The 21703-nt window shown below is 35.1% G+C and overlaps 2 protein-coding genes across 57 annotated transcripts; one reads left to right on the forward strand and one right to left on the reverse strand.

Moving 5' to 3' along the window:
* Positions 1 to 1269: 1269 nt before the first annotated feature.
* On the forward strand, positions 1270 to 5761 carry LOC107001679 (sugar transporter ERD6-like 5). 7 transcript variants are annotated; one of them, XR_003578402.1, is made up of 19 exons: positions 1270 to 1447; positions 2017 to 2164; positions 2531 to 2593; positions 2917 to 3006; positions 3113 to 3172; positions 3351 to 3416; positions 3511 to 3576; positions 3655 to 3730; positions 3814 to 3890; positions 3997 to 4089; positions 4213 to 4293; positions 4381 to 4465; positions 4553 to 4596; positions 4670 to 4732; positions 4810 to 4869; positions 4963 to 5016; positions 5149 to 5186; positions 5265 to 5379; positions 5461 to 5600. XR_003578402.1 is itself a non-coding variant. In XM_015199641.2 (19 exons), the coding sequence occupies exons 2-19, from the start codon at positions 2030 to 2032 to the stop codon at positions 5580 to 5582; spliced, it is 1410 nt and encodes a 469-aa protein (XP_015055127.1). In that variant the 5' UTR covers positions 1280 to 1447; positions 2017 to 2029; the 3' UTR covers positions 5583 to 5761. The 7 variants fall into 7 exon arrangements, 6 of the variants coding, with proteins under 6 accessions (XP_015055127.1, XP_015055150.1, XP_015055168.1 ...); XM_015199641.2 differs by having other exon boundaries at positions 1280 to 1447; positions 5127 to 5186; positions 5461 to 5761; XM_015199664.2 differs by having other exon boundaries at positions 1283 to 1447; positions 3826 to 3890; positions 5127 to 5186; positions 5461 to 5761.
* LOC107001772 (CTP synthase-like) lies at positions 5759 to 21533 on the reverse strand. Of its 50 annotated transcripts, none has more exons than XR_003578478.1 (20): positions 21356 to 21533; positions 20651 to 20867; positions 20438 to 20523; positions 19895 to 20130; positions 19500 to 19770; positions 19212 to 19305; positions 17629 to 17832; positions 15924 to 16334; positions 15528 to 15587; positions 14810 to 14861; positions 13834 to 13878; positions 13711 to 13764; positions 13483 to 13589; positions 11121 to 11933; positions 9328 to 10935; positions 8598 to 8720; positions 7553 to 8498; positions 7409 to 7463; positions 7265 to 7326; positions 6666 to 7153 (listed from the first exon to the last, which is right to left on the reverse strand). XR_003578478.1 is itself a non-coding variant. In XM_027917049.1 (4 exons), the coding sequence occupies exons 2-4, from the start codon at positions 20800 to 20802 to the stop codon at positions 20120 to 20122; spliced, it is 249 nt and encodes an 82-aa protein (XP_027772850.1). In that variant the 5' UTR covers positions 20803 to 20867; positions 21356 to 21528; the 3' UTR covers positions 19877 to 20119. The 50 variants fall into 50 exon arrangements, 1 of the variants encoding a protein (XP_027772850.1); XR_003578482.1 differs by adding an exon at positions 19378 to 19402 and having other exon boundaries at positions 6683 to 7463; positions 19212 to 19266; positions 19500 to 19563; positions 19749 to 19770; XR_003578464.1 differs by adding an exon at positions 19378 to 19402 and having other exon boundaries at positions 6683 to 7463; positions 19500 to 19563; positions 19749 to 19770.
* Between the last annotated feature and the right edge of the window lie 170 nt (positions 21534 to 21703).

Genomic DNA, 21703 nt, shown 5'->3' on the forward strand with positions numbered 1-21703 from the left:
ACAAAGGGATAATGCACAAGTACCCCCTCAACCTATGTCCGAAATCTCAGAGACACATTTATACTATACTAAGGTCCTATTACCCTCTGAACTTATTTTAATAATAATTTTCCATCCCATTTCGATCTACTTGGCACTATCTTGTGGATTCAACGCTGGTTGACTTTTTCTTTAGAACTATTGCCACGTAGGCTGAAAAGGGGTAGAAAATTACTTATAAAATAAGTTTGATGGGTAATAGGACCTTAGTATAGTATAAGTGTGTCTTTGGGGTTTCGGGCATAGGTTGAGGGGGTACTTGTGCATTTTTCTAAAAAAAAAAATATTAAAAGTAGGTTGATGGGAGATGGGTCGGGGGAGTGGGGCTGCGGGGTAGGGAGGTGCCAGGGGGAGGGGGTAAATTTTTATTTTATTTTTGAAAAAATAGATTTCTTTTTATTTTTCGAAAACAAAAAATTTTAGAGGTAGGTTGGTGGAAAGTCGAGGGGGGAGGGTGCGTGTAGGAAGGGGTAAGTTTTTATTCTTTTTTAAAAAAATAAATTTATTTAAATGGATTAGAACCATTTTTTCCAAACCATATTTGATCAAATCCATATTATATTTGAATGAATTGCAATCCAAACCATTTATTTCAAAATTCATATTCAAATCATTCAAATCGAATCCAACCATTTGCCACCCCTACTCAGTATCATTGTTAATAGTGGAATTACCTGTTCAAATAACAGCTTCATAGTACTCCTTCTGCTCGCCTTTAATTTATTGGTCTCTCAAGTTGTTGTGTTTTACCTTACATATTTGTTTATAATATATTTATATTGTACTGTATTATTTTAATAAATATAAGAAAATGATAAAGTAGAATTATAAGATAACATGAGATGAAAATACTTTCAGATCAAATTGATTGATTCCCAAAATGAAACTTTTCGTTATTATATTACAATAAATTTAAATATTCGATACGATAAATAAAATTTAANCCTTCTGCTCGCCTTTAATTTATTGGTCTCTCAAGTTGTTGTGTTTTACCTTACATATTTGTTTGTAATATATTTATATTGTACTGTATTATTTTAATAAATATAAGGAAATGATAAAGTAGAATTATAAGATAACATGAGATGAAAATACTTTCAGATCAAATTGATTGATACCCAAAATGAAACTTTTCGTTATTATATTACAATAAATTTAAATATTCGATACGATAAAATTTATGTAACAGTTAAAAAAAATTATATTTAAACATACTAACCGTACAATACATATTCCAAAGCAGGTGTTGTGGGATCTTCGTAATAATTAATTGTGGGCCTGAGGCATCAATTATTCCTAAGCTTTTATGTTTAGCCTGCTTTTGGCGTTGGAATAGTGGCATTATCTTAAAACCTTAAACAAGGTTTCCTTTCCTCTTCAAAATTTCTTCTCTGAGTTATAGAATTTTGTAAGCAATTCACCTACAATATAATAACTTTGTTTTTTCTAGATTTTGAGCATAAAACCCAGTATTATTGTTAATAGTGGAACCATCTGTTTGAATTACAGCTCCATAATAGTACTCCTTTAACTGGGCTTTAATTTTTTTGGTCTCTGAAGTTGGTGTGTTTTTCCTTATCTTGTCTTCTTTAGTAAATGTTCAACAACTATTACATCTCAATTCAAACTAGTTGGGTTCGACTCCCTCTCCTCGATAAAATTTTCTGCACACCCAAGGCTTAAATCCGAAACATCATCAGTGCACCACAACCCACGTTGGTCTCGAGAAATAATTGTTAGATAGTGATTACGTGTGACTTCTCGTAGCTAAAAGACAGACATCAGTTTAAGGCTTAATTCTTGAATCTCTGAAACTCTTACCCTGATATACTGTGCATTTTTGCTTTAGACTAATATCGACCATGTCAAACTACCACCAGAATATGTTATATACCTCTCTCATGAAGTATTCTATATATTCTCATTCTTCTAAACTTCTACTTCATTCTTAACGGTCTCTTTACTTTTTTTCTCCAGGTAGCAACATACTATGACTGGAAGCATGGAAGATGGTTTGTTAGATGAGAATAGTATCAGAAAAGCAAGTCGGCAATTCCATGTTACAACAAATCTTGTTTTGAGCACCTCAGTTGCTGCCTGTGGTTACTTTGCCTATGGATTTGCTGTAAGTATTACTTGTCAAGGTACGGGGAATACATGAGATTTTGAGGTGTGTTAATGAAGGAACATCATTTTTCAATTACTTTGGATAAGACTGAATGAAGCGTCATGCATAAGATTTGGTTCCTAGTGACATCCAAGAGTCTTCAGTACATGTTTTTATTTCCACATATCTATGCGAACAAATCTTGTTCCTCATGAATGTATTTACAATTTAATGGTAGGACACACTGCATATGTTCTAAGCACTATAACATATTTCTCAAATGAGTATACTGGAGATTGCACTGTAGTGTAATGTTTAATGCATCTCAGGAGATTAGGCTAAAGGGTTGTCACTGATAGCTTGCTGTCCGTGTGTCCTTATCAGGCTGGATATTCATCACCTGCTCAATCAGGGATCATGGATGACCTGGGACTCTCTATAGCAGAAGTAAGTATTTTACAACCTTTTTTCGTGTGTACGAAACAGCTCTCTCACACTGACCTGATTAGCAGTTCTCACCCTGTTCTGAGATCTTAGACATTGTATAAAGAGGTCCAGATTCTTTATCTAGGTGTTCCTTTTTCATTTATGTGAATGTAAATTTTGTAAGTGAACTCATGATCCTCACTGAAGTCCCATTAGCTGCTAGCCCAACAAAATGCATTTTTCATCAGGAGATCTTTTTTTCTACTAAATAATATCAAAATAAATGGATACACCAAAAACCTAATACATCTCTTTACATAGTCTGATTTTTTCTTTTTGTGTAGTACTCAGTTTTTGCTTCAATCATGATATTTGGAGGAATGATTGGGGCTCTGATAAGTGGAAAGGTGGCTGATATTTTTGGCAGGAGAACTGTAAGTCTCTTTTCCTTTACTAAATTTATTGAACTTTTACTTGTAAAAAAATCACTGAACCTGAATCAACTTTTAAAGTTTCTAATTTGGTTTATAATTCATACAGACAATGTGGCTTTCGGATTTATTTTTTATCATGGGCTGGTGTTCAATAACCTTTGGCAAGGTACAGAGAATGTATTTTACCTCATATACACAGGGAAATTACTTTTCTCCTCTCTTTCCGTGTGTGTGTGTGCGCGCACCCTTTCCCTCCTCCCTTTATTTCTTCCAGTCAGGCCATGTAACCGTGTTAAGCAAACATGATTATCTGGTTCAACTTACGAGTTTGTGCTTGTTGAAAGAGAGCTTGGTGGCTTGATGCTGGAAGGTTGCTGATGGGAGTTGGTGCAGGAATCCAAATATATGCGGTAATTTCTTTTACGTTTTCTGGATAACTTTTTTCTGTCTGTTGAACCAAGAAAGGTCTGATGCATAATATGACCTGAATTAAATTTCAAACAGGGACCTATATACATTTCAGAGGTCACGCCGAAAAATATCCGAGGGGGCTTTGTAGCTGCTGCTTCAGTAAATAAAAAACTTTGTTGATTTTGATTGGTTGGTACAACTCATTTTCTCTCTGTATAAGCCTTGATGTTTTTGCAGTGTACGCTGACTCTTGGCTTCTCACTGGTGTATTACATTGGGAATAACATGAGCTGGCGCACTTTAGCTCTTGTAGGTAATGATACAATGCATTCAACAAAGAGAAATTTCAAAAAGAAGATGCCTGATTATATAGAGGTTTCCATTTCTTGAAATTAGTTGAACTTCCAGGTGCTATCCCTAGCTTTATACAGGTGCTAGGTGTATTCTTCATACCGGAGTCTCCTCGGTGGTTGGTGAGTTAGTAATTTCCAAAGAACAAGCAGGTGGCATTAACTAATCATTGTGCTACAACTATTTCAAAAAGAAAGATAAAAGGGAAATATGCTAATCTATTGACAGTCAAAAATTGGTCTGGAGAAGGAGGTAGAAGCATCACTACAACGTCTGAGGGGAGAAAATGCTGATATTTCCACTGAAGCAGCTGAAATAAAAGTAACAAAACGATCTAAAATGTGTAACTTAGCAGTGTTGTTTACCTGTTTGTCTCTTTCATACTTTTCTGTTGAAGTCTAGTTCCAGAAGAGCAGTTAGCACTGAAATCTCTCTATTTAACAGGACTTTACTGAAACAGTTCAGCAACACTCAGGATCCACATTTATGGATCTATTCAGTAGGAAATATGCTCGTCCACTAATTGTAAGCTTTACGTATAACCCCAAGTTGGAACACTTTAGGAGTTTGGATGATATGTCTGATACTTCTGCCGGTATTCATTATTATTAGATTGGAGTCGGGCTAATGGCTCTCGTGCAGTTAGGAGGGACCAATGCCATAACTTCTTTTGCCAGTTCAATTTTTAGAGCAGCTGGTAAGAACACTCAGAATAAACTTCTGTTTTAAGTTGACAGCCTTTTGTTTATAGGGATATATCTAAAAGTTAAGATCACTTTACAAGGTTGTTCAGCAGACTCAGCATCTCAAGTCATGGCTGTTCTCCAGGTTCTCAACTCTTACTACTCCAGTTTAATAGAAGACTGCTAAATAACACTCAAACAATCATTCTTCATTTCAGCTTCCATTTGCAGTCGCAAGTATTATCCTCACAGAAAAAGCTGGGAGACGACTTCTTATGCTGGTAAGAATAATGACTGCAGGTTCATATCCTTTGCCGATAAAGTACAATTTTAATAGGCCTCAACACTTCGTTTTCAGGTTACTTCAGCTGGGACTTGTTTAGGGTGCTTGCTTGTAGCACTGGGGTTTCTTTTCAAGGTGCTAAACTTGGTGATATACAATCAACTTCTTCAGTTATGCATCTGCTTTTGCTACATTAATGTCATTCTGATTCTGCTTTATCATGAACAGGGTTATCATCCATCAGCAGAACTAACTTCTTCTATGGTGTACACTGGCATACTGGTTTGTTAAAACAACATCCTTTATTTTTTATTCATTTCCTTACTGTTTTGAACACCTATACCTTGCCAAACCCCTTACATTCTCATTCCACCTCCATATTCTGTAAACAGCTCTTTTCTATATCTTTCACAGTGGGAATGGGAGGTACACCCTGGATCATCATGTCAGAGGTGCGTCTTTAAGATGTCAAATTCAAATATATATGTTATACAGAGTCAGACAAACCATTAAGTATTTCTCCGTTTCAGATACTTCCGATAAACATCAAGGGTTCTGCAGGAAGTCTTACGGCATTGATAAACTGTTTTACTTCTTGGATAGTTTCTTATGCTTTTAATTTCCTATTCGAGTGGAATGCAGCAGGTAATTGGCACTCTCCATCTGTTACTTAAGCTTGTTTGGTGGTATCACTATTGATTTATTAAATTCTGTTGTAACTTGCAGGAACATTCTTCTTGTTTGCATTCTTTTGTGGCTCGGTTGTTGTATTCGTTGCAATGCTGGTACCAGAGACCAAGGGAAGGACACTTGAAGAAATCCAGGCATCGATGACATTACTCCGATGATATCATATGTTCTTTAACCTTCATTCCCATTTTGAACTTCATAGTTCAGACTACTTTACCATTCAGAACTGAAACACACGTGTATTGTGATTATATTGATGTTTGTTACGTTCCTATTTAAATCTTATCCAATATATCATACACATACGAAGCACTGCTTCAGGATGTTGAAAACCAGACCACTTTGCTTCAAGGATTTTAGTCTTCCAACAACTTCTGTGGTAGATTAAATTTGTTGGCTACTATAACCAAATTCTGGTCAGGCCGAAAAGGATAAGTTATAAATTGTCCACACTCTTTTGAAACATGACTATCCCCACAAGAGCACTTCACGATCATATTTACTAAAGCATTTGCAGGAACATTTTAAGGATCATAACTGTTAAGACTCCGGCAACTTTTCAACTGCTGTAAGGTTCCAAAAACTAGTACTAGCCTTGACCTGCACACCAAACTGATGGCCAATGAATTTCTTATCAACACAGCTATATGAGAAGGGGACATTAACTCTGCTTTGGAATTTAGTAATATCTGGATTGGTTATCTGAGGATTATAACTAAGAATATTCTTGATGGTGGTTGAAAAGAACAAACTCAATCCAACAATGAGAAGAACAAACTCATTTCTACAAAAATAAATCCAAAGTCTCACAATCATTTCCCGAGCCTACAAACAACTAAATTATAAATGCCAACACAAAATCTCACCAGCTTTATATTCCACAGAGGTCTTTGAAGGCTCCAAAAGTCAAATCATATAAAGATCTTGAGCAGTTTAGGTTAAACAAAAACAGTGGATATATCGGAGATCTACTTTGTTGCTCAATGTCAGAACTCATTCTATGTTATTAGGTAATTTATGTATTGGTTCTTTGGAAACAAATCTTGAGTAGATATCTGCATTACGAGGGTCAAGGAAAACANTAGGTTAAACAAAAACAGTGGATATATCGGAGATCTACTTTGTTGCTCAATGTCAGAACTCATTGCTATGTTATTAGGTAATTTATGTATTGGTTCTTTGGAAACAAATCTTGAGTAGATATCTGCATTACGAGGGTCAAGGAAAACAAAAACACCATAAAAAAACAAGCATCCAATATAGTAAATGTTAACCGAAGTTTAGTTTACTGTTTTGTTTGGACAGAAAAACATATTGAAACAAGTGGATACAGAAATATTGAAGGACCTGCAAATTAAACAGTGGTACTTGGGGAAACAAAGTGTAGAAAAGATAACTTATCACATCTCTTATCCATCAATTTGCGCCGGCATACCTTCACTGTGTAAATATCAAGACCTGAGATGTATCCTTAGAGCTTGAATGAACCATCACTTGCATTCAATTTATTAAGGGAACTCAGATGATTCCCAAATCCACTGGACAATAGCAGCAATGGGGAAGGAGAAGCATGTGTGCAAAGCAGTCATCCTCACGGCATGCAAATGAAATCTGAGAAACCAGTAAGCTGGTATAGCAGAGACAGACCTTTCAATATGAACAATTTTGAAGGAGACACTGGGGATGCACAAGGGCGATTCTTAGTAGAGAATGCAAGGCTCTCTTTGGGCTTCCAGATTATATATGCAAACCAAAAGATCAATCAAGACAAAGTATAGTTATATAGAAGTGAAGCAAGTAAATCAATATTTTTTGTTTGTTTGAATTGTGAGAAAACTACAAACAGTTGGAGTGCATTTGCTTCCTTCAAACTGGTTGGTTAAAATACATCACGAACAATGACTGCAAAGAGAAAAATCCCACCGAAGTTCCTTATTGGCAAACACCAGTCAATTCTGTATCAGATAGGCTTATACCAAATTACCTGTTGTACCAACATCTTGTCTACAATAATTAATTCCAAGGTACAAACACTTGCCCTGTAAACAATGGCAATAACCAAGACCAAGTTAGTCGTTTCATACCTATCATAATAGATACTACCAACTAAAACTCAAAAGAGCTTTACCTTCAAAACCTTACAATATCCATTTGGCCTCGAGTGAGTTTTGGTAACAATTTCCGACAAAGAAACGTCAGAAGTAGAGCTCAGAACCTCTCCTTAAGGCCAAAGCTTGCTGTGAAAGCATGCATATCATCTGAATGACAGTATTTTGATGTCGCAGGTGTAAAGCAACCATACCAAACCACAGTTAAAATGGCCAGGCGAAAAGGAAGCACAACAGAAGATGAAAGAAGCTTTGGAAGGGTGAATTAGTAAACCTTAGTGGTACCTGCATCAAGGCTGCTAAAACCAACTCCTCAACAACCCTTGAGAAATCATACAAAGTTTTATTGAACTTCCACGGAAGACAAAACCTCCACATTCACATGGTTTATATAATGGAGCAGAGAGAGTAACAAGAATAAGTAAAGAGGAAGGTCATGCGTAATTTCATGAAAAGGTTGGTTTGGTGGTGGTGGTGGGGGGGGGGGAGAGTGAATTTTGCCAAACCAAAACATGGAATCAGCTCAAAAGCTTTCAAATCTGTCATGGCTGCAAGTATCAGCCTTATAAGACAGAGAAGATGCATCATGAAATGGAACTTATTCTTAAAACTCATATACCCCACCCGAGGTGCCATGCTAAGCAACAGTTTTTCAGCTCTAAGAGATAACATGTTAAATAGTTTTTTGAGTTATACCAGATAGAGTAATAAGAACAAAAAAGTAGAAGGCCGTGTAGTTTCACCAAAAAGGTGATTTAGTGACAAAAAAAATTGAACTTTGCGATGCCAAAATACGAATCTCAAAAGCTTTGAAATCCAGCATGGCTGCAAGCATCAGTTTGCCTATGAGCCATCAGCAAGAATGGTTTACCATCTTTTGACTCCCCATCGCCTGTACTTGTGCACTCCCCTTAAGCTTGTAATTTGCTATTTCAGATGTTGACAAGTTTTATTTTCACACTTGGCCTAAAGAGAGAAATGTTAGGTCGAGTGAGTAACTAATATATTTTATTGAGATAATATCAGAAAGACACCTACCCTTCCCAAGAAAATTGATAACATTACCTTACATCAGAGAATACACTGTCACCACAACTTGGGATGGAAGATTGATCACATTGATGGGATGACAGCCATGGAAGCTCCGACCAGATAACTTCTGCGGAATGATGCAGTCTCCTTACAGCTCTACTTTGTGCATGATGGAAAAGAACATTAATTAGTTGCACACATTTCCAGTCATCATTGACTATTAACATATACAAGCACTAACGGACAAATTACTTGGCATGAGTGGCACATCATGAACAGTCTTAATATTATTCTAAGAGTTGTGTATAAGAAAATTTATTTGAAAAAAATTATGATAGTAGAATGGATTATCGGAGAAAAAATAGTATCAATTTTCATATAAAGAAGTAGCAAAGAAACATAAGAATTCAATGAAGACCCTCCTGGTCACTGCCTATTTTGCAAGCAACACACAAATTCACAGGTGCAACTATAGTGTAAACGATTAAATCTGCATGAAAGCACGACTTTCCATTTACTGATTCTCAAAACATTAACAAAATCAGAAAAGACGAACTATATAATTCCCCATTCTCTTGAGACTTTTACCTGGCACAATTTTCCACTTTTAAGAAACAATCAAAGTAAAAAGGTGTAATGACCATGTAAAGGAATATGAGCACTGAGTGCATTTACGAAAGTTTGTCCAATTGAGTGTCTTCATTTTAAAATAACTGAATTACTTCATCCTTCAAGAACAAATCCACAGTTTTTCATTCAATACCTTTGAAAGGGTAAATTAGTAAACCTTGGTGATGCCCAGCATCGAGTCTGTTTAAAAACAAAACCTCAACAAGCCTTGCGAAATCATTCAAGAAAACCCCGACAGAAATAGCCTCCGGCATTCATCCCCCATCTCCACTGAAAAAGTTAAACAAATTCTTGATTTTTTAAAGAAAGAAAAAAGATTTCTTGAATTTCCTGTACTCATATATTCTTGAAAACTACAATTTCTTTAATTTCCTTAAACATGCATATAAGAATACCAAAGTAACTTCAAAAATCCAAGAATGCAGGCAAGAAGTCCAGGAAAATCAAGATAATGGGAAAGCAGAAATATTACTCGACGGCGGGTTTATGGGTTTTCATCCGGTTGCGTACTCCGGCATGTGAAGTTCTGGTTGCGTACTCCGGTAGCGTTATGAAGACTGAAGAGTACAGAGGGGCCTTTTTATAGCATTTGAACACGCGGAAAAATATAAACGCGTTAATACAAAATATATTATTTTTTTATAGTAATTTTTTCAGTAGTACTTATTTATTCTTTTAATTAAAAAAAAGAGTTTATTCCATTGATTATATATAACTTACATGAAATTTGTTATCATCTTTAAATAGGTCAATTTAGACTATGAAATTTATAATTCAAAACTTTTATCCTACTTTATACATAGTAAATAGACTTTTTAAAAATTATAACTATAAAATTTAGCCCAAAACAATTGTAATTCAAATTCATAGTCGAACTATGCATCCATTTCTATTGACCATAATCTCATAAACTTTCAACATATTAATATTACTTTATTTCACTTAAACTAGAAAAATAACTCATAATTCGTGCAACAACAAATTAAATATTATTTTTGTATACTTGAGTATTTCAATTATTTTAAATGTTAATATATATTTTTAATTATCTCAAATACACCACAAATTAAATTATACAACCAGATCAAATAATTGTCAAATAAGTTGTTACGGACATGATTACAAAATGATGCAAAGAGATGTCTATATACATAAAATAAATAAAAATAACTCACAACTTAGGTATGGAGTTTTCTAAAAAATAAAAGATTAGCCTTCAAATAAATGAGATACTAAAACCTCCATTGCTTTAATTGCTTCATACAATTACTAATCTTAAATTAACAACTCAATTAATTATATCATTGAGATTGGATAGGTAAAACAAAATGACCAAGTTTCAGGAATTAAACCCATGTGTAGAGTTTTGTTAACCACCATACTCAACCTAGGAATATCTCTAGATATAAGATTTTGAGCAATAAACATGGTAGAATCCATAAGCATTAGAAAGTAAAAAATAAATAATAGAAATTCAGGGTGGTATAACTCGAACATGCTATAAAATAAGTCTTACGAGAAATCACTTAAAAATATGATTCAACAAATTGTTGGGTAAGAGCTCAAGCTTGAACAATGAAAACGTTCCCTCCATGCTGGAAAATGTACCAATTTCATTCATCAAATATAGTGATCAACAACCTGCAGTGGTGGGTCATCAAATAGACTTGTAAATCAGAAATCATGTCTAAGCAAATTAAAAAACGAGGACTTAACAGAGGGGCTTCTGAGTCCAAGACACCTGCCCCTGTTTCAGGTCTTATTTTGCCCGATCTGTCATACCATGGAACGGCAAAAAACAAGGGAAGAGNTCAACAACCTGCAGTGGTGGGTCATCAAATAGACTTGTAAATCAGAAATCATGTCTAAGCAAATAAAGAAAATTAAAAAACGAGGACCTCTACATACTTAACAGATCCAAGACACCTGCCCATGTTTCAGGTCTTATTTTGCCCGATCTGTCATACCATGGAACGGCAAAAAACAAGGGAAGAGGGGAATTCATAGAAGCGCTTGGTTCTAAAGAGAGGCTCATTTATGTCGCAATATCTCGTTCCAGGACCACATTCAAGTTCCCTCAAGGCAACTTATGAGAGGCTTCAACTCCCTTGGTCACTTCAATTAGTGATCCATCAGGTGGCAGCGTAGCCAAGAGAACAACGGTCTGCAAACTTCCCTGCTTAAGAGCTGTCATATGAGCAGCTTGAAAGAAATTTGAAGGAGCTTGCATAGTCGGCGGAATTCCTAGTCGGGTTGACAGGTTGTGAAGCTATAAATTTTTACTACTGGGAGGGGAATACCTAATGTTACCAGATAAAGAGAGGTGCCTGTTCATTTCATTTTGGATTTTCAAGCAACTATTCCACATAGAAACTAATCCAAGCGACCTGCTCACGAAATAACAACCAAAAACTTGCTCCTACAAAGAGAAGATACGCTGGAGGGACAGAGTAGATGTCTGAGTAGTATAATTGATAGTTGATACATATACCGGTCTTTTGCAATTAACAGTACAGCATTTATAAAAAAGAATGGCATTGCAATGTAAACTCCATAAAAGCACCAATGTATAGAATCTCTACACTAAGCCACTAAAATAGCTACACAGATGGGCAATAAATCAAAAAGTATTCCAGCACCTGATCCATGAGCCAGTGCGGTTTCTGCTCCTTCCATTCAATGTTAGAGAATGCTGAGGATTTCTCCATCCATGTACAAATCATCCATATTACATTCAACCTGGAGAGGACATGCTATGTCAACCAACTTAAATAACGTGGAGAAGAATATAATGATTATGAATGCAATATAGTAATTCAAATACAGGATAAACACACAAGGAACAACATTATTTTTGAACCTCAACGTTCATCACTACAAAACACTAATATTTATCCAAAAAACTAAGAAAGGTAAGACCATCAATGTTTCTTTTTCTAGAAAAAAACTGAATCCTTTTAAGCTCCTAATGACAAGCATAGTAACTGCTAGCTTTTAATAAAGAAAATAGCATCTAAGTTTGCAAACTTCCAAAACTCTTGAATTTAAACAAAAGAGACACATATGAACTTTCAACATCATCAAAAATCACGTTGTTTGTAAGTTTTATCTTTACACATACATTTTTGTAAAGATCAATTCAATTTAAGCGAATAAAGTTATCTTTTTGGTCTGAACAATTGTAGGAACTTCATATCAGGTTATTAGAATTAGAACATAGAAAAGTAATGTATTCCAATCACCTTTTCAGATTAAGCAAAACATAAAACACCCTATATATCACTCTATTTTTCTTCAGTAATATCACAAAATTGAAATATAAGAGAGTAAGACATTATTTGGTTAAAGTATTGGTTGTGCAATCATGTGGTAAATGATAATGTGGGGATTATTACATGGTGAAAATAAATGAGTAATGCTATGCAGGGACCATCTACATTAAAGGGAATTTTTTTCCTGTAAATACTCATTCCATGCATTATTGACAAATGTTATTATTCCATAACCAATCCCGCATAAAATAATACATAGATTCTTGCATAAGTCATGAGGATATTAATAATGACAGTTAAATACCACAAGCCAAAGTTGCATTAGTTATCTCGACCTTATTTTTCTTATGTGCCTAACTGAGCTACATACTTATGCGGATATTACTTTTTCATATGCGGCCCACAAATATTAGTAGTAATATTTATGCGGAAGTTATGTTACAGCTCTACTTTCTGCACAATTGGAGGAATAATGCACGATTGTTCCTTACAGTCTGAACGATTGTAGGAACTTCTAATTATGTAATCAAAATTAGGAAATAGAAAATAATGTAAATTAATTACCTTTACTGATTACGCAAACAATTTCTCCCATCCTTTGTGCATTTACTATACAGTGTATCTTTATTCCCAATAATACCTAATCTCAATTCTTATGTCCTAATAGTTCATGTCACTTCATAATCCTGTATTAACAACTTCAATCAACACTATATTACCTTTCCCTTATAAGACTGATTTGCAAATGGTTCATGTACTTTAACTTTTTGAATGTATAATACGACAGAGGCAAGTATTAGAGAATGTTACCACAAGAAATGAGCCAGATGTTGGTTGCTTGTGAATCAGAATTAAGTTCCCGTTTTAACCAAAACATATGACTTTATTCTAGAGTTAGGTTCAACTTCAATGAATGTTGCAAAATTTAGTGGAACGGAATTTCAGGTAAATGGCAATTTTATCAAGTTCCATAGACTGGTTGGTGATGAAAATCTAAACAAAGAACCGTAACTTACCTGGTAGATGATATTGAAGCTTGAGAATGAACTTTGCAGATCAAACTCCAATTTTGAATTTAGTCCGCATAGTTGTGTAATAATTGGTAACCAGTTTCAGGCATGATCTACAAAAGCATGGTAAAAGACTCAAAATCAGTATTACCTATGACAAAGAGTTTCAAGTCTTCCCCACAAGACAAGTGGAACAAGGCAAATCTATTTCAAATTAGATGACCATAAACGTACTGCTTCATGCTCGAAATCAAGATAGGTTGTTGTCCTCTTTTGTCCAGATAAGACCTGATAATTCACTAAGTTACAGACTCCATGTTGAAATGACACATTAATGAGTTTTTAGACAATCATTACCTTCTCATGAAGTTCTTCCAAACTGATTCGCTCATCTGCAGCATGCTGTAGAACATGCCAATGAGTGTAATGCTCAATGAAGATAAATACTAGAATTAAACAAAAGATTATAATCCTTGACTATGTAAAAAGGAACACGCATTTATTATGACATGGGAAAACATGCATAACATCTGAATAGCAGTATTTTGATGTCGCTGGAGTAAAGGAAGCATACAAAACAATAGTTAATTAAAAATGGCCATACAATAAGGAAGTATAATAGAAGTTGAAAGAAACAGGGACAAATGTTTTCTTCATAAGCTGGGTTAAAAGTACCTAAGCACGAACCTGTATGTTCTACCTCAACTTCAGCTAGAATAAACAATAAAAACATCTCTACATACAGAAGTGATCAACAAAAGTTATATTTCATCCCCTCCCCCTTCTCTTTTGGGGAGTAGGTACAGGTATAGAGAGTATTTTATTGCAAATGAAGAACCATACAAGCGATGTACATGAACATCTTACAATAAAAGCAAATCTAAAGTGTAAGCATCAATAATTTGTGGTGCACGGCCATACAAGTTTGCCCAATTACAAATAAAACCACAAAACTAAATAAAACATCTATGAAAAAATACTAATGAGCACAAACCGTCAAACAGCCTATCAGTTGAATAATGTATGCAATCCTATAGACTAGAAGAATCATTCAAAGTTACAAACATCATAGTTATCAGGCTAAAAAAATTATGTACAGCACTATCAATACTACAAAAGATGAACTCAGTTCAACATTTTGCAAAAAGATCATATCTTTTTCCCATCAGCATCATTCTATCTCGTGAAACACCAGATCCTTCAAAGGAAGTACAACTTCAGATGATCCTTCAAAAGAAGGAAGAACTTCAGATGATGAACTAATATAATAAATTGAGCAGAACTTTCTGCATATCAAATACGTTAGATCAATGTCAAAGAAACTTATACTTACCATTGTCATCCACCTTAACATAGCAAGTCCCAAAGCCTATAGAAATATATACCTGGAGGAAACTTGGTTAAGTTCAAACAAAGAGTACACTATTTATAAGAAAAACAAACATAAAAGAGAAGTACTACAAGGAAGTAAATCTCATGGAAAAATTAAATAATGTTGTGATATAAGAATATTCATTTGGATTTTTTTTTTACTTGTGATGCAGTATCATACTAAGAGAAGAAAAGGTATATCAATTTTCGTAAGAAGTCTAAGCAATTAAAATTGTATTAAATCACGACATACCATATTCTCAGCAGCCCAGCCCACCTCTACTGATCCTCAAAACATAAACTAAATCAGAAAACATATAATCCCCGTTCTTTAACTTGACTCAATTTTCAACTTTTATGAAACAATCAAATTCAAAAGATCGAGACCATGTTCATTTCAAAGAAGATAAAAAGTTTAGACCATGTAAACGAAAATGACCTCTGAGGGTGTATACGGAAGTCTGTCCAATTGAGTGTCTTCATTCAAAATACTACAAATCAAAACCTTTTATAATTAAACTACTAGTTTCTAGAGTTGTGCAAGTGGGGTCATCAACAAGAAAAACCCCAAATCTTTCCATTCAATGCATGGCTTCATAACTCAATTATAATAAAACCAATAAAAACACTACGAGTATCTATCGTCATGACTTCATAATTCAATTATATAAAATGTTCACCTCCATGTGGCGACCACTTTCATCTTTGCCGGTGAAAGAAAGGCCAGCATCTTCAAATATCTGCACAGTATCAGGTTCACTTACAAAGCACATGATAAAGTTTTAGCATGCATCCCTTACTAAAAATATCACATCTTATCGTCCATATATAATTATTAAATCAGTCCACCTAGATGAGAAACAGTTACACCACAGTTCCAAATTTAAGGAAAAAAAAGTGTTGAACCTCATATCTATGACGTTGCCTCTCATCTAGAGAGCTCTAGTTGCCAAATCAGAGAAAAGATATAGTTTAGCCACTTGGTAATATCAATGAGAGAAATCCTCCAGAATAGTGAATGGCTTCAGATCAAGATACATCCAATGCAGTGAGGATGGAGGAAAGGAAGTACTTACAGTTTTGCAGATTTAGAAGCTTCGACTTAATACGTTCTTCTTGATAGAAGACACACGGTACCTCTCATATGTGCTTTTGAACCCTGTGAACATGGTCTACAGATTAATAGAGCCACTACTAAAATGAGACCTCATGAGGATCATGAGGGAATTTCATGTTGAAGGAGAAGTATCTGAACTTAACTTCCGGTATAAAAATTACCCAAGGATTGTCGGTGTTGGGATCAAACTCTGTACAGCTCGCATCTTGCAACCCAAGAATGGATCTATCATACTCGATAACAGCAATTTGCATGCATAGACATATGCCAGGTAAGGAATCCTGTTTACACAGGCATATTTGGCAGCAAGTATTTTACCCTCTACACATCCATCACCAAAATCCTCCAGGAACTATAACAGCTTCCACCCCTAATAACAGATGACACCGTTAGGCATCACAAGAGTACATAAGATTAAGTAGGGGTACAAGGCGAGAAAAATAAAACTCAAAAAGTCTAAACCATGTAAAGGGAAGTGGCCAGTAAGAACGTTTGTAATCAAACTAATAATTTTTTTAAGTTGTGGGAGTGGAGACTTCAAGAACAACTCCACAACATACCTGCATAGAGGCTGTTGAAAACCAACTCCTCAACAGCCCTTGTGAAAATCATACAAGTTCTTGATTTTTTTATCAAGAAAACTACAATCTCTTTGATTTTCTTAAAATACGCAACGAACATATTTATTAATTTCAGAGGCGTAAGGTGGACTATGCCTAAAAGGGCAGGTCAGGCTTAAATAAGCTGGAACTATGAGGAGAGTGGTAGCACAGACAAAGATAGATGGAAAACTGTCCCAGCAGTGATACGGTAGACCATTTGGAAGGAGAGAAATTCAAGATGTTATGGAAGTATCAGTAGTCCTCTAAATAGAATTAAAATGAATTGCATCATCACTTTTTGCTATTGGTGTACTTCGAAATATATAGATGATCCTGTAGAAATTGTAAACATCTTAGGATCCTTCTAAGATGAGATCGGACCTAGAGATAGGTTTTAACTTTTGGGGGTTGCTGAGCCTACTCAATTCTATGTAGCTCTATGATGTAAATTTTTGGGATCCCAGCCTTAGTGCTGAAGATTTATATACAAACTTGTTACTTTTGTCAAAAAAAAATGTCGAGTGCAATTGCTCTCACCGACAGAGTTACTTTCAGTCCAGAGATTTGCGAAAGTATCCTCAATAAAGAGAAGGATGACGCACCAACCCTACAATTAATATTATGAATCAACAAGTCACCATAAGAGATTCATGAAAAACACATCAAATAGCTTTATCACACTAACACAAGCAGTATCAATGGTACCAACCAAGGGACTTAAATGCTGCACATCATTTCTGGCAATTTGATTGCACTTCTAACATGTAACAAAAATGAAAAAGTGACATGTTCTAATAGACAAACAAGAGCCACACACACACACCTCTTTCTATTTTCCTTTTTTGAGATAATAATTCAAACTACTCCTCTCTTAACCTACATATGGTACACAAAGTAGAAATTCTGAGCCGGTGATGACCAGCATTTCTAACAAATAAATAACATGGCTAGAAAATGATTTGGTGTTTTGAAATATAATTTTACAAAAAACAACCCAAGCAATTCTCACAAAACAAAACATAACACAAACTCAATTATACAAAAATTAAACCAAAGACTCACATTTGTTTCCTAAACTCCATCGATTTGGGCATGTATACCTTCACTGTGTAATGATCAGGACCTGAGATGTATCCTGAAAGCTTGAATGCACCAATGATTGCATTCAATTTATTAAGACAACTCAGATGAATCCCAAACGGACTGGACAGCAGTGGCAAGGAGAAGGAGAAGCACGTCGGCGAAGCAGGTCATCCTCATTCGTCACTGCATGCAAATGAACAAAATCAGTCTTTTTGAGTAGCAAAGACGGACATTCAATATCAACAACTTTGAATGAGACACTGGGATGGTCAAGCAGAGACTCTTTTGGAGAATGCAAGACCCTCTTTGGACTTCAAGATTATATATGCAAACCAAAAGATCAATCGGATTAGAGTACAACTTCAGAAGTTAAGTATGTAAATCAATATTTTTTTACTTCATATCAGAGTACAGCTTTAGATGTAAGTATGTAAAACAATTAGAAGTAAAGTATGCTTCAACTCCTCGACAATGAGAGAACATTCTGAAGGCAACAATGCATCTCCAAACATAATTGCACCTACGAAAATAAATAGACAAATAAATAGAACGGCAACATCAAGAATCAATCCATCAATTATGCTTCACTCCCAAAATTAGTTTGGCCTGCTTTGTTGATCCTCATTCCTCTGTATCTGTTCCACTCTATCAATATCAGAGTTATTGTTCCACACAAATAAAAACAAAGACATCAGGAGTAAAGAAAAATACCTTAAATCACTTTTTGTTCTAACTCCCTGTTCTTTCTTTTTTTTCTAATGTGGGGATAGGTGAAGGTTAGAGAGCATCAAGGTAACTCCAAATTCATAAATGAAGTATTAACTTAATCTTGCAAGTCTTGTTATTCAGGACCTGATTCACTAATGGGGTACTATCGATGATCCATCTATATCGGCAAACTGTGGGTTGCAAATATATTATTCAGAGAATATGAAACAGCATTTAAGTAAGAAACCATGAGAAAGACTAGACTAAAATGGAGTAAAATATATGAGCTAGTTCATGTCGATGGACTAACCCATTGAATAAATTCAAACAGATCCGCATCAGTCAAATTAACGCATAAAATACACAGAACCAGTATTATCATGAAAACAATCATTTTCTTATGAAACACGTTCAAGAGAATCTTGTTAGCTAGTGGAGTATTTCCTAAAACATGAATGATGTCATAAACAGTGTTCAAATTAAATTGGACGATTTTAAAGTTTCAAGGCCTTATAATTAAAAAAGAGAGAACCACTAGTATTGTTTTGCTACAGATGGTATTAGAACAAAAATTATTTTCATTACAAGTTACAATTCATAATTCACCTGCTATAATCAACCCAATAAAATATAAAATAGACCTTAAGAGACAGCGCAAAGATGACACTAGAAAGGATTAAACCCTCAAAAATCCTTTTTGCTTTCAACAAGACGGAGCATAGAACATATATAAACTGATATTGATACCTCATAATGGAGTTACTAGCCTAATAAATGATGCTAATTAACTGAAACCTGCACTAGAATAATTCAGCTCTATTCAGGTCAGGAACAAAATGGTAGGAATAGTTTACCTTCTTTTGACTCCCATTGCGTGAACGTGTGCACTCCCCTTGAGCTTGTAATTTGCTATTTCAGATGTTAACAAGTTTCATTACCACACTATACCTTAAGAGAAAAACATCAGGTCGTGTGAAAACTAATATATTTGATTGAGATAATATCAAAAAGAGACCTTACCCTCCCAAGAAATTTGATAGCAGGTCTAGTTTTTGCACAATGGAAAAGAACATTAATTAGTTGTACACATTTCCTGTCATCATTGATTATTAATACAAACAAGCACTAAAGGACAAAATTACCTGGCATGAGTGGCACATAATTTATGACGGTGCCTCTCATCCTACAAAGCTCCGATTACCAAATCTGAGAAAGATATAGTTTATCCACTCAGTAATATCGATAGCAGAAGTCCTCCAGAATGGCTTCAGATCCTCAGATCAATATATAGCCAATGCAGTGAGCTTGGAGGAAAGGAAGTATTTACAGTTTGCAGATTTAGAATCTTTTGACTTGAAAATAAGCTCTTCTTGATCCAAGATGCATGGTACCTCTCATATGCGCTTCTGAACCCTGTGGACATGGTCTACAGATTAATATAGCCACTACTAGAATGAGACCTCAAACACATGAAGATCATGGGGAAATTCATGCTGAAGGGGAAGTATCAAAACTTAACTTCCGGTATAAAAATTACCCAAGGATTGTCAGTGTTGGGATCAAACACTGTACTGTTCGCATCTTGAAACCCAATAATGCATCTAGCATGATCGATGGCTTCATAGTTCAATTATAATAAAACCAATAACAACACTACGAGTATCAATCATGACTTAGTAATTCAATTATATAAAACGTTCACCCCCATGCAACAACCACTTTCATCTTTGCCACTGAAAGTAAGGCCAGCATCTTCAAATTGTTACATCATACCTACATAGTACATGATAAAGTTTTAGCATGCATCCCCTTGCTAAAGATATCACATCTTATGGTCTACATATAATTATTAACCCAGTCAACATGGATGAGAAATAGTTACACCACAGTTCCAAATTCCAAGAAAGAAAGTGTTGGAACTCATATCATGAGAGTGCCTCTCATTTAGATAGCTCTAGTTGCCAAATCAGAGAAAAGATATAGTTTGGCCACTTGGTAATATCATCAGGAGAAGCCCTCCAGAATGGCTTCAGATCAAGATACAGCCAATGCAGTGAGAATGAAGGAATGAAGTACTTACAGTTTTGCAGATTTAGAATCTTTGACTTGAAAATACGTTCTTCTTGATCCAAGACGCAGGGTATGTCTCCTATGCGCTTTTGAACCCTGTGAACATGGTCTACAGATTAATATAGCCACTACTAAAATGAGACCTTTCAAACACATGAAGATCATGAGGGAAATTCATGATGAAGGAGAAGCATCCGAACATAACTTCCAGTATAAAAATTACCCAAGGACTGTTGGTGTTGGATCAAACTCTGTACTGTTCCCATCTTGCAACCCAAGAATGGATCTATCATACTTGATAACAGCAATTTGCATGCCTAGACATATGCCCAGGTAAGGAATCATGTTTTCACGGGCATATTTGGCAGAAAGCATTTTACCCTCCACACATCTAGCACCAAATACTCCAGGCAGCTTACACCCCTATTAACAGATGACTCCTATAGGCATCACAAGAGCATATAAGATTAAGTAGGGACACTAGGCGAGAAACAATCAAACTCAAAAAGTCTAGACCATGTAAAGGAGAGTGGCAAGTAAGAACGCTTATAATCAAACTACTAAATTTTTTTAAGTTGTGGGAGTGGAGACTTCAAGAACAACTCCCAACTTACCTGCATAGAGCAACAGCCCTCGTGAAAATCATACAAGTTCTTGAACTTATCAAGAAAACTACAATCTCTTTTACTTTCTTAAAATATGCATCCAAGCACACACAATGAGAGAATAAAAACCTAATTTATTGAAAAAAGAAAAGATTTCTTGATATTTGCAATGCTAATACACTCTTGATAACTATAATTTCTTTGTTTTCTTTAACATATGCATCTAAGAATACGAAAGTAATTTTAAAAAAACAACAAGTTCTTTGATTTGTTTTTCTTAAAAAGAATGCATGCAACGGCAAGAATTCCAAGAAAAACCTGACATTATCAAGTTCTCCAATTATCCTTTTTTCCCTTCTTAATGGATGGATGAAGCAGATAACATCGGCGGCAAAACTGATTTGTGGTTTAGGGTTCTAATTGGACATCTATCCGGTGGCGCACTCTAAGATGCGCCAGTAGCGCCGGTGTATGTGATGCTGGTGACTGACTGTTGGGTGTATTTATAGCGTTTGGATCACGCGGAAAAATAAAAATACGCGGAATAACAAAAAAATAAAAATACGCGGTAAAAACAGATCTATTTTTTAATTATTTTAAATACATAAAAAATTAATTATCTATGCGCTTTACGTTGAATTAATGATTAAAAAGTAAGTATTTAACGAAAA

The sequence above is a fragment of the Solanum pennellii genome, chromosome 1, assembly GCF_001406875.1.
Source record: "Solanum pennellii chromosome 1, SPENNV200".
NCBI classification, from domain to species: Eukaryota; Viridiplantae; Streptophyta; class Magnoliopsida; order Solanales; family Solanaceae; genus Solanum; species Solanum pennellii.